At 40.6% G+C, this 13,095-nt stretch overlaps 1 protein-coding gene across 13 annotated transcripts in view; it reads right to left on the bottom strand.

The window, feature by feature from the left end:
* Nucleotides 1-8,492, bottom strand: part of PLEKHA5 (pleckstrin homology domain containing A5) — a 242,703-nt gene extending 234,211 nt beyond the window's left edge. For 3 of the 13 annotated variants that reach the window (XM_063672476.1, XM_063672477.1, XM_063672475.1), the window contains exons 1-3: nucleotides 8,198-8,438; nucleotides 7,956-8,035; nucleotides 5,645-5,702 (exon numbers count right to left, since the gene is read on the bottom strand). In XM_063672476.1, the coding sequence (XP_063528546.1) occupies nucleotides 5,645-5,702; nucleotides 7,956-8,035; nucleotides 8,198-8,286 (227 nt within the window). In that variant the 5' untranslated portion in view covers nucleotides 8,287-8,438. Of the gene's footprint in view, nucleotides 1-5,644; nucleotides 5,703-7,955; nucleotides 8,036-8,197 lie in introns of all 13 variants that reach the window. The other 10 variants (XM_063672482.1, XM_054442329.2, XM_054442324.2 and 7 more) reach the window with 7 other exon arrangements.
* Nucleotides 8,493-13,095: the final 4,603 nt, after the last annotated feature.

Raw genomic sequence — 13,095 nt, 5'->3', positions numbered from 1 at the left:
CTTTTTGTGTTTTTGTATTGATCACTTCCTATCCCTTCCTAAGTACAGGCCAGCTTTGAGAATAAGAAGAAACGAAGGGGTCTATCCAGATTAGGGAAGAAAAAATCCCTTGACAAATCCAGAAAGTGTTCTTAAAATGCAACCACTTGAGTTGTGGGGACTATTCTTTCCCCATCTTGATTAACTCCTTAAATAACTAGGAGCCAGCATCATCATCATCACAGATACCACTTCTTTAGAGGCTGATTAGATGCTGGGCATTAGACTATATCACAGGAAATACAAGGAGGATATTGAGCAAACCTGGCCCTGAGCAGTGGTCCTGGGGCTAAAAATAAAAGAATTCCACAACAAAGTCTACTGAGGCTGGAAGTCCTGGCACCCCAACTTGAAAACGAAAGAGACAACAACAACAAAAAGGCTATTGTGAGGATTATTGGAGTTTAATGCTATGCTGAAGTGCCTAGTACTAAATAAGTCTATGTTCCCCAAACCATCTCCCTGTTTTAATATACTGCATATTTATCTCTACACTACAAACTCCTTGAAAGCTGAGATCATAGTTTGTAGTTGTTTTGTACCTAATGAATTAGCATAAAGTGCTTTATCAATGTAAGGAATCACATATTAACAGTCCAAAACTCTTTTGTTATAAATATGGAAAAGAAATATAATGCCCACAAAGTGTTCTAAAGCATTATATAGCTCTAGTAATAAAAATTTGGTTATATTATTATAGAAAGTATAAAACAGTTTTTGGCCAGCTGTGGTGGTAATCCCAGCACTTTGGGAGGCCGAGGTGGGTGGATCACTTGAGGTCAGGAGTTCGAGACCAGCCTGGCCAACGTGGCAAAACCCCTTCTCTACTAAAAATACAAAAAATTAGCCAGGCGTGGTGGTGGTGGGCACCTGTAATCTCAGCCACTTGGGAGACTGAGGCAGGAGAACTGCTTGAACCCGGGAGGTAGACATTGCAGTGAGCTGAGATCATGCCAGCCTGGGCAACAAGAGTGTAACTCCGTCTCAAAAAAAAAAAAAAAAAAAAAAGTAAAGTATAAAACAACTTTAAATATCAAATATATAGTTAATATATTCTAATGTTTTTTATGACACTTGTTAGATTCCCCATCTTCATTCATATTTGGAATTGTGAAAATATGAAGAAACAGATTTTTCTCCTTACTTGCAACTCTAGTTTTGGTAAATTTGGAATTAGTATACATTAGATCCAGCTATTGCAGATATTGAAACAAAACCTCATGCTCTATTTGCATATCTAAAAAAAAGTTCAATTTTCAGAACTTAGAATTTTAAGTTAAAAAGAGCAGTATGAAAACATAACCTTACAAAATTTGCATACTATTTTACCCCCGCAAATATTGTTTTGATCCCCAGTCCTGCAATGACCTTTAAATAATCAGAATAAAGTTTCTCACTATTCAGAGAGCCTTAAGATTTACTTGGCACTCTAAGTTAACCATCTTAAAGCTTTGAAGCACAAAGGAATAGTAAATGACACATCCATTTTAAGTTACCATGGCCTGTCATTACAGAATCATTAAGCAGTATTTTCAAGGAGTAAGCAGAAAGCTTTATAACTTTCTGTATAAGATTTCTTTCTGTGCTTTATGGGCTAAGTTATTTGCTTTCTCATAAGAATACGGAATATTTAAAGCCACACTTTATAAGTTATAAAATTCACTTATTTTCAGCAGTCTTCATAAAGATAACAGCATAAATTAAGTTATAAAAAAATATGAAAATTCAATAATCAAACTCAAACTCTGTGTAATGTATTTATACGCACAAACACACAGTAACATAATTAAGAGGCTGGCTAGCTTAGGGTACATAGAAAAATTATTCAGAAAAAAAGTATTAAATATCTTTAAAGATAAAGATTTTTGGCCAGGCACCATGGCCCATGCCTGTAATCCCAACATTTTGGGGGACCAAGGCAGGAGGATTGCGTGAGCCTAGGAGTTCAAGATCAGGCTAGGCAACATAGGAAGACCCTGTCTCTCTCAATCAATCAATCAAATTAGCCAGGCACAGTGGTACACACTTGTGGTCCCAGCTACTCGTAAGGCTGAGGTGGGAGGATCGCTTAAGCCCAGGAGGTCGAGGCTGCAGTGTGTTGTGATGGAGCCACTGCACTCCAGCCTGGGCGACACAGTGAAACCCCTCTCGAAAACAAACAAACAAAATAAACAAGTAAGATTTTTCATATTTTACTGTTTTTTGGCCAAATGGACGTAAAGGAAAATACATTCTCTATATTACATATTTTTTTATCTAGCTGCAAACTTGTATTAAAGAACCAATTTCAAAGTGTATAAAATAAACTGATTATCTAACTCAAACCTATACAACTCTTACGTTGATCAGGTCCTTTGTTGACATTAGCAGTACTGTTTACATGAAGATATGTATACAAACATTTTACAAGGAAACGTAAGCACAAAAAGCAGCAAAAGAAAGTACACATAACCCTGGCACTACATACGTCACACTTATCTGTGATTTTCTATCCAAAGCTTAAAGAGGGAGGATAAAATAGTTAAGAAGGATAGAAAAGCTAGCTTTCCATATTTCCCACATCATCTCTGCTTGGCATTGTGAGTTCCTTGTTTTCCAGAACATTATAAATCCCAGAACAGTATAAAATTCAAAGAAATTTAGAAATGGAATTTAGAGGTTGCCTTTTCCAGGTAGCCTAATTTAAAGATGTGAAGACTGAGCTCCAAAGTCATTAAGGTCAAGACCACAGTTCAGTTCCTATGACTTCCCCACTACAACCCTCTCCTCTTACCACCTACACAGATGCAAATGTCAATACCAAAATATAATCAAGAGATAAATTCTTTCTGGTAACCTGCCATTTTTAACACCAACCAACATTTGCCCAGGAGAGGAATAATTTAAGAGTTATATGTATTTCACTTCAGAATGGAAGTAGAAACAACTCAAATTCTTTAGGTCTCCCTTCTTGCATTGAGAACTTTCCAGAACACAGGATTAGGAATAGTCAAAGGGCTGACATGTCTTTTATTGGCATTCCTATCTTTCCACTTCCCATGTGAACAAAATCCACCCCGATTACCCTGTAACCTCCTTTACATACAATTTGATCAATAACTACCTTTCTTCATCTGAGAAAGAAACGACAATGAAAAACTATAGCCACAAACACGAATCACTTTCCTACTTCAGACTCCTATCTTTTCCTCCACTCTGGATATTCTAAATATAGTTTATGTTCCTGGGGTTTCTCATCCTGCTGTCTTTGCAAACTGTAAGTTCCAAAGGCTTGTTTCTGCTGTTTTATTATGTGTGTGACAATGGGAGTAGTAATTCTGACTACTTCATGAATGAATAATGTATGTGAAGGTACTCTAAATTGTAAAGTTTAAGATAAAAGTAGTACCCCTATCCTATTAGAATGATAAATAACAATACAAACAAGTAAAAAGTTTCTAGGAAATTACAGTGTACATTAGGGATTTAACTAACCTTAAAAGAAATTAGTCTTCTGACATAACCCAGAAGATAAAGCAGTAGCACCTAACATTCGGTACATCATATATTTATCAATGGTTAGTTTTTTTAAAGTTTAATGAGTGATATGCAACACTATGCTCAATTTTAGGAGAAATTACTTCCATAATATTATAAGTTATTTATTGCTACTTTTGGACACAATTACTGGCGATGAATACCAAAATGATTAAAACCTACAAGTTTAAAAATGTCTTTAAAGTTATTATAGCTTTCTTAATATTGTCATAATTTTCCAGAGAAACCTACTTAGGCATTAGACCTGGCACTCAAATAAAATTCTAATTTGTTTAAGTAAACATAAAAGAAAACCTAATCAAAATGGCTCATAAAACAAAAGAAACTCACTCAATGTCTTCCTAACAGCTTAGTTCTAAATTAAAACATACATACTCAGCCCACACAGAAAAAGATTCTGTACTATCAAATAAACATTCATCCAAGAATGCATGCAAAGAAATTAAAATGTTATTGAAAATTGAAATGTTACCTCTGTTTTTATAAGATGAGCTAGGCTTAATGTACAGTAGTCAAAATTACATTGAATAAATGACCTGAAATGAAAAAACTTTTTCTTCACATATACCATACTGCTAGTTTGACAAAAAAAGAAGTATCCCTTTTCGTGGCAATATCAACTCACTTTAATTTAGGATGGAAATAACCAATAGAAAAATATTTGATGACTGCATTTCACTCAAGTATTTTTTTAGGCCATCTAATAATGTATAGTATAATCTCCAAAGAAAAGATTTCACCCAAAAATATTCACAGAAGGACCATACCATGAAACTATTCCATTCCTGTATCTTCTGCTTTCTCTATTTCTACATCCAAAAGCAAGCATTCTTAATACTTATAAAAAGCCCTTGACGTTTTATATAAGTATCTTTCTAAAAGATTAAGGAACCATACAGGTAATTATAATTTACTGGAAGTATAATATGATCTTAAAAATGTCATAGTAAAAATAACTTTCTAGGCTCACTGAAATAAAGGTAACTTTAGCTAGGTATCTGTTATTGTTAATAAACTACTGAAGTCTTAACCAAGTTTGGCATTTCAGCATTCTCTTTCATGTCTCAGTTTATTAAAATTAAAGAACAAATAAGGTTAAACAATAAAAACAAACTCTTAGGCAAATAGTTTCTAACATAAAAATAAAAAGACAAAACCACCTATATTTTCCTTGGGGGATTAAAATTTTTCCTACATGATGTTGACCTCCAGCTTTGTATTTGTCTCCAAGTAGTACTAAGTTATTAAGTTTGAACAGAAATTAGTTTAATATTCTAAAGAATTGGTTTTAAGATTGGGACTGACTGGTCATCTTTTCTCTCAAGCTCTACTAAAAGCCTTTTTTAAACATACCAATAAAACATCCTGACTTAGACATATTTAAATAAACTGAGGCAAAAATACAAACAATGCTCCAATATATGCTCATGAAATATTCAGTAATTATTTCCATTTTTACTCCCTGACCGTCATTGTTTATCAAATTGTGCCTAGCTTTACATCACTTTTGCCACCTACAAACAGCCCTGGTCAAAATATATATGAACAAGGTTCACTTAAAAAAAAAAAAAAAAAAAAAGATGTTCAAAGCTCAAAGATTTTTTTTGTTTGTTATCTCTCAGCACAGATAATCAAAGATCAAAACTTTAAGTACCATATAGCTAATGACCAAAGACTATAATCCTCTATTACCCAGGAACATACACAGAAGCACCAAAAAAAAAAAAAAAAAAAAAAAAAAAAGGTAATTGTGGTCATATTCTGATGAAGCTGGACAATTCCAAAAGAAAAAAACGAAAAAGATACAAAATTATTTGTAAAAGTGGCCATAAATGATCTAATTTCCAAATCAATGAATCGATGAATATTCCAGGCAAATAACATTAGAAAACTAAGAGTGCCATTTTCTTCTCTCAAAATTCTGACACTATACAAAATAAAGAATACAGTCACCATTATATGATAAACTTTAGAAAATCATGATCAAGACTGGGCATACAACTGTTCAGCTGAGGAGTAATCACAGCATTCTAATTACGAAGGAAAAAACGAAAGTCAAAAAACTCACTTTATATAGTATCTTGCACCTTCAAAAGTATATGCTTCTTCCCAGCCAGTAGGCAAATCTAAAACAATACATATATTACAATTAGTATTACTTCAATGATAGCAAAATAACTCTCAATCCATTTTAATTATTCATTTTCATTTATTAGCTGTTTTAAGTAGATTACTAACAAAAAAAGTGTTGAGCTGGCAATACAATAGATATCATTTTTTGAAAAACAGCAATTCAAATTTAAAGCCACCAGAAAAGTACCCATAATATTAGAGATTATCTGACCTGAGTACACACTGTAATATATCAGCGTGGAGAGGAACTATGTTCTGGCACCCAAGAAAGCAAAGGGAAGCCTTCTAATCCCAGGTGGAACACTCATGAATGACTAGCAAAAAAAAAAGCTGTGAATAACAGGCAACGCCTGCCTCTTCTTGGGTATATTGTGTCTATTTAAGACCATATTTTTCAGCTACACAAATGAATCCATCTAGGAAGTGTCACCGAAGACAAGGCAGAACTTCCTAACTACTTAATTAATGGAAAAGAAATGGCACCGAATACTTCCGTGTGTGCTTCTGAAAATTTGACTAAGAGACGTGAAGTTTCAAGTAGTAAAGTTGGGGATGATTCAGGTGAACAATGGTATCATTATGTGCTACATATTACTTATTAATGACAAGTTGTTTGGATTTCATCAAAATACCTCTTGGAAATAAAAACAACCGATGTGTGTACAAAACCAGAGTCCAAGCAAAGTAAAACCAAACCAGAAAAAAAAAAGTGAAATCACATTAGAGAATAAAATTTTTCTGTGGCGTGAATGTTATCAAATCTGTGGGGGTAACTAGGACACATATTTATATCACACATAATTCCATATGATAATTAGTCTAAATAATTTAAATGCCATATTGTCTTTTATGGAATAAATCTGTCATTATCCATAAAAGCAAAGAGGCCATCAAAGTTGGAATATGCGTGTAAAACACCAGAAAGGTATACTGAAGCAAAAGCCTGCACCGGGGAATTGAGAAACATGATGGTGTATTAGTCAGAAATGCCTTAAAAATGTAACCTCATCATGCTTGCTACACCAGCCTTTCCTTTCTTCCTCCACTTTTTTGCAAATTTGGAGACATTAGTCACTTCAGTGAACTCCAGCATTTCACAGAGAGGCAGGTTTGTTCAATATCCTGGCAACTTTAACAGATTCACGGAATGTCAGAGTCGGAGAGAATGTACCCCAGAGGCCAGCTCTGAGGACTGCTGAAACTGGCCTCGCCTTCGACCCAAACTGCTCTCAAGCCTTTCCAATCACCAGGACTAGAGGCAGGCCAGTAAGAGAACACATGTTACATTTCAAAGACAAACAAGTCACGAATGTAAACAAAGAATGATAAAAGAAGCCCAGACCAGCACAGAAACTACGAGGAGCCTTTTCCAGCTCCACTCACACTTAGCATTCAAACAAGCTCCCAAAGCCACCCTAGAGAGCCGCTTCCCCACGGACCCCCTCCAAACAGGGCCCGGGTGCCCACATACGGAACACCCCCTCGCACGCCCACCGCCTCCTGGCAGTCTGTGCAACCTCCGTGCGGCTGGCGGGGACTTTAGATCCGGATCGAGAGCAACTGAGGCTGCGAACGCCTCCTCCGGCTCCGGCTGCTCCTCCCGTGGCAGGAGTGAACGCGCCAAGCGTTTCCCGAGCCGTTCCCTGTCACAGAGAGGATCGCAGCACCCCCGAACTCCTCTTCTCTTCCTCCTCCTTCATCAGCCACCTACCCACAAGTCCCACCTAAGAGGAGGAAGCTGCACGGCAGGAGGCCGTGAGGAGGAGGGAGGAGGATGTGGTTACGTTATCCCGGCGGGCGATCAGGGTCCGGGACTGCAGGGAGGGGAGTGGGTAAGGACTGCCTAAAGATTGCTGGGGGGCAAGACCGCAGCTGGGGGTCACCGGGGAGTGAGTAGCGGCCGCGGAGGAAAAACTCAGGACTCCAGGTTTCAGGGAGGGGTGCGCCGCCACTCTAGGGTCGCGAGGGTCGTCTAGGCTGGGATGGGGGGAGAAGGCGCAGGAAGAGGGCGCCGTCTCCAAGTGCTGATGAAAGGCTGAGGAGAAAAGAGGCGCCCCGAGACTGCAGAGAACTCCCGGCGGCGGAGTCCCCGTGGCCCCTCTACCTGCGGCCGCTCCCGCCCGGCCTCCGCCCCGCCTCGCCGCCTCCCGGGGCCCGCGGCGCGGGGCAGGTTGCTGGGAGCCGGGCGGCCCGGGCTCTGCCGCCTCCTCCAGGCGGAGCCCAACTCCGCTCGGGCCCGGCGTTACCTGTGCTCTGCCGCCGGTGTCCGGTGACCACCGCCTCGCCGGTGACGGGGTGCAGCCAGGTGGTGCTCTTGGCCTCCTCGCTGCAGGGGTGAGAGAAGGGGCAGACACGGAGCGTGAGAGGGGACGCGGGGGCGAGCCGAGGGGCTGCAGGGGCACAGACCCGGGCTCTCCCCCGTCTCGCCAGCCGCCCGCCTCCTGCCCTCCCGCCCCTGCGGGCCCCCGTGCCGTCCCCGGCTCTTTACTTGATGAAGAAGACTCGGCCGCCCCTGGTGATCCCGTAAGTCCAGGACCGGGGCAGGGAGATCCACTCCAGGTTCAGATCCGCCGCCATGTCTGATCCCCAGCCGCCGCCGCCGCCTTCTCCTGCTGCCGCCGCGGCTGCCGAGGGAGGAGGGAACGAGCGAGCGAAGGGAGCGCGGAGCGAGCGCGGCCGGAGCGCGCCTCCCCGGCCCGGCGCGCCCCCGCGCGCGCCCTACCCCCTCGGGCGGTGCCCGCTCCGCCGGCCCGGCAGGGTCCGGCCCCCGTCGCCGCCCCTCCGCATCCCGGCGGCCGCAGGCCGGCCGCCCTGCCGCGCGCTCGGGGGATGGGCAAGCGGCGCCGCGCCCCAGACCCCTCCCTCGGGCCCCTGCGGCGTGCCCGCCCCCTCCGCCGCGCGAAGGTTCCGGGATCGATTAAAAAAAAAAAAACGCGTCCTGCCCCCAGGGCTTTGCCCGAAGGCTTCCCATCCCAGGGAGCGATCAAAGGGAGCCTAATAATGACCAAGCCCCTGATTTCTGTCTTTCAAACAACAAAAACACAGCGTCTGAGCTTTGTTTTATAAGAGCTGTTGGAGAGCCAACAGATTTTTCCAATATATTTATCGTTTTAAAATGGAAAGCTGTTTTTATTAAAGCACACGAAAGGCCTTTCCTGTTTGTTTGTTGTGTGCCAGATATCAAAGGTTGGACGTGATACGTGGCCCCATGAAATATGAGTGGATTTAGACTTGACAAAACAAGTTTTTTCTTTTCCTAGGCCCCTTAAGTCATATCTTATAAAAACTCGTCTTTTTCTGGTACTTGTTTTTAAAGATTTACTTAACATCAGTGTGGATTTTTACTTGCCCTGTCTCCAATAGATTACAATAATAGCTTATTTTATGGAGTCCTTGTGACGGTGTACATTTTTAAATCTTCACAACTATATATATATGTGTATATATATATACACACACAATCTATAAAAAATCCCCATTTTACAGATAGGAAAAATGAAGTTTAAAAACACAGTAGTTTGCCCAGTCATAGTAATAACTGCCAAAGCCTGGATTCAAACTGGCTGTAGGATTTCAAAAGTATATTTGTATAACCTCCTTGCTGTACAAGCCCACTTTGTTTTACTGCGATTCACTTTATTGCTGTTTGCAGATCTTTCATGTCTTACAAATTGAAGGTTTGCGGCAACTCTGCATTAAGCAAGTCCTAGCACCGTTTTTCAACAGCATTTGCTCACTACATGTCTCTGTAGCACATTTTGGTAATTCTTGCAATCTTTCAAACTTTTTCATTATTGTACCTGTTATAGTGATCTGTAATCAGTGATCTTTGATGTTACTGTTGAAATTGTTTTGAGGGCACCATGAACTGAGCCCAAGTAAGACAGGGAGGGACTTAATAAATGTGTGTGTTCTGACTGTTCCACCAACCAGCTGTTCCTCTGTCTCTCTGCTTCATCTTGGGCCTCCATATTCCCTGAAATCAAACACTAATACTTGCCTAATAATAATGGCCTAATATTGAAATTAGGCCAACCAGTAACCCTACAATGCCCTTTAAGTGACCAAGTGAAAGGAAGAGTTGCATGTCCCTTACTTTAAATCAAAAGCTAGAAACAATTAAGCTTAGATGTATCAACAGCCAAGAGAGGCCAAAAGCTCGGCCTTGTGTCAAATGATTAGACAAGTTGGGAATGCAAAGGAAATGTTCTTGAAGGAAATTGAAAATGCTACTCTAGTGAAAACATGAATTATAAGAAAACAAAACAGCCTCATTGCAGATAGGGAGAAAATTTTAGTGGTCTGGGGAGATCAACCCAGCTACAACATTCCCTTTAGCCAAAGCCTAATCCAGAGCAAGGCTCTAACTCTCTTCAATCTTATGAAGGTTGAGAGAGCTGAGGAAGCTGCAGAAGAAAAGGTTGAAGCTAGCAGGGATTTAAGGAAAGACACCATCTCCATAACATAATAGTGCAAGATGAAGCAGCAAATGATGATGTAGAAGCTGCAGCAAGTTATCCAGAAAATCTAGTCAAGGTCATTGAAGGTGGCTACACTAAACATATTTTCAATGTAGACAAAACATCCTACTATTGGAAGAAGATGCCATCTAGGACTTTCATTGCTAGAGAGGAAAAGTCAATGCCTGGCTTCAAAGCTTCAAAGGGCAGGCTGACTCTTTGGTTAGGAGATAATGCAGCTGGTGACTTTAGGTTGAAACCAATTCTCATTGACCATTTCAAAAATTCTAAGGCCCTTAAAAATTATGCTAAATATACTCTTCCTGTGCTCTATGAATGGAACTACAAAGCCTAGATGACAGCACATCTGTCATGGCTTACTGAACATTTTAAGTCTGCTGTTGAGACCTACTGCTCAAAAAAAAAAAAAAAAAAGAAAAGAAAAAGTGATTCCTTTCAAAATATTTCTGTTTATTGACAGTGTACCTGCTTACCCAAGAGTTCTCCTGGAGACATACAAAGAGATTAGTGTTGTTTTCATGCTGGCTAACCCAACATGCATTCCACAGTTCATGGATCAAGGTGTCATTGTGACTTTCAAGTTTTATTATGTAGAAAGTACATTTCATAAGGCTATAGCTGCCATAGATAGTGTGTCCTTGGATGGATCTGGAAAAAGTAAATTGAAAAAATTCATAATTCTAGATGCCATGAAGGACATTTGTGACTTAAGGAAGGAAGCCAAAAGATCAACATTATCAGGAGTTTGGAAGAAGTTGATTCCAACCCTCATGGATGAGTTTGAGGGGTTCAAGACTTCAGTGGAGGCAGTAACTAGAAATGTGGAAATAGCAAGAGAACTAGAATTAGAAATAGAGCCTGAAGATGGGGCTGAATTGCCACAATCTCATGGTAAAATTTGAAGGGATGAGGAGTTGCTTCTTATGGATGAGCAAAGAAAGTGATTTCTTGAGAGGGAATCTATTCCTGGTGAAGATACTGTAAACATTGTTGGAATGACAACAAATGGTTTAGAATATAATATAAACTTAGTCGATAAAGTAGTGGCAGGGTTTGAAAGGATTGATTCCAATTTTGAAAGAAATTATACTGTGTATAAAATGCTATCAAACAGTATCACATGCTACAGAGAAATCCTTCATGGAAGGAAGGGTCAATCAATGCAGCAAACTTCACTACTGTCTTTAAGAAACTGCAACAACCGCTCTTACCTGCATCAACACTAGCCTGACTGGTCAGCAGCCATCAACAACATTGAGGCAAGATCCACCATCGAAAAGATTAAGACTTGCTGGAGACTCAGATGATCCATTAGCATTTTTTAACCATTAAAGTTTTTTTTTTTTTTTTTTTTTTGAGATGGAGTCTCACTCGGTTGCCCAGGTTGGAGTGCAGTGGTGCAGTTTCAGCTCACTGCAACCTCCCTCTCCCGGGCTCAAGCAATTCTCCTGTCTCAGCCTCCCTAGTAGCTGGGATTACAGGTGTGAATCACCATGCCCAGCTAATTTTTGTATTTTTATTAGAGACAGGGTTTCACCTGTTGGCCAGACTGATCTCGAACTCCTGACCTCAGGTAATCCACCTGCCTCGGCCTCTCAAACTGCTAGGATTACAGGCGTGAGCCACCGCGCCTGGCTAAAGTGTTTTTTAAATTAAGGCATGTACATTTTTTAGCCATAATGCTATTGCACACTTAATGGATTACAGTATAATAAATATAACTAACATATGCACTAGGAACCAAAAAAATTGTGTGACTCACTTTATTGCTATGTTCACTTTATTGTGGTGGTCTAGAAATGAACCAGCAGTGTCTCCTAGGTATGCGTGTAGTTAAAAAATAAGTCTTGTTGGCCGGGTGGCTCACGCCTGTAATCCCAGCACTTTGGGAGGCCGAGGCGGGCGGATCACGAGGTTAGGAGACTGAGACCATACTGGCTAACACGGTGAAAACCCGTCTCCACGAAAAATACAAAAGATTCTCCGGGCGTGGTGGCGGGCGCCTGTAGTCCCAGCTACTCCAGAAGCTGAAGCAGGAGAATGGCCTGAACCCGGGAGGCGGAGCTTGCAGTGAGCCGAGATCGCGCCACTGCACTCCAGCCTGGGCGACAGAGCGAGACTCTGTCTCAAAAAAAAAAGAAAAAAAAGTCTTGTCTCCCTTCCTCCTGCTTTTGTTCGTTGAACAAGGGCAGATTTCACTGCGACTGGGATCTTCTCCCTTAATGCCATTTAAGAGTAACTGCTTCTTCTCATTGTCTCTGGTCTTTTACCACACTTGGAATCGCTTTTGCATCTTTGCAGCAAGATGACTCATTCCAACAGGATGCACAGTACAGTAATAATAGTACTACTTAGTATTCTTATAGCACCTAATTTTGTGACCAGTTTTGGGTGTTTCTGGAGCATGATCTCATTCATCTTCTCAGTAACTTAAAATGGTAAATAATATTTTTCAACAGTTAAGGAAACTAAGGCACAGAAAGGGTAAATGACCTCGGACAAAGCCATATCCAGCAAGTCAGTTGGGGCCTGGATGAGAATGCAGTTTCACTGAACTTTTTCTCCCATACTCTGATTCCCCAAGGCCATTCTGTCTTCAGTGAAAAGGAGTCTGCAATTACTGCTATAATTTTCCTGTCCATCTGCATACACAAGGGCGAAAAAATAACATCATTTTAATGTTTTCTCTTTTGGTTCCTTTGCATTCTCCTCTTTCATTTCACTACTTATTACTTCTTGACATCTTGTCTCCTGCCTAGTCTCCGGAAAAAAAAAAAATGACTCCTTTTTTTTAATCAATGAATAGCTAGCAGGAAATGTTCCACGTTAGCGTCAGTGGTCACTGGATATAGTATAGCAAGAAAATCAAGAGCTACTGACTTTGTATTATGTTGTCATTGCAAAT

Source organism: Pongo pygmaeus, chromosome 10, assembly GCF_028885625.2.
Source record: "Pongo pygmaeus isolate AG05252 chromosome 10, NHGRI_mPonPyg2-v2.0_pri, whole genome shotgun sequence".
In the NCBI taxonomy this organism is placed as follows: domain Eukaryota; kingdom Metazoa; phylum Chordata; class Mammalia; order Primates; family Hominidae; genus Pongo; species Pongo pygmaeus.
Note: the sequence above shows the minus strand (reverse complement) of the source record. Positions and strands in the feature narration are given on the sequence as shown.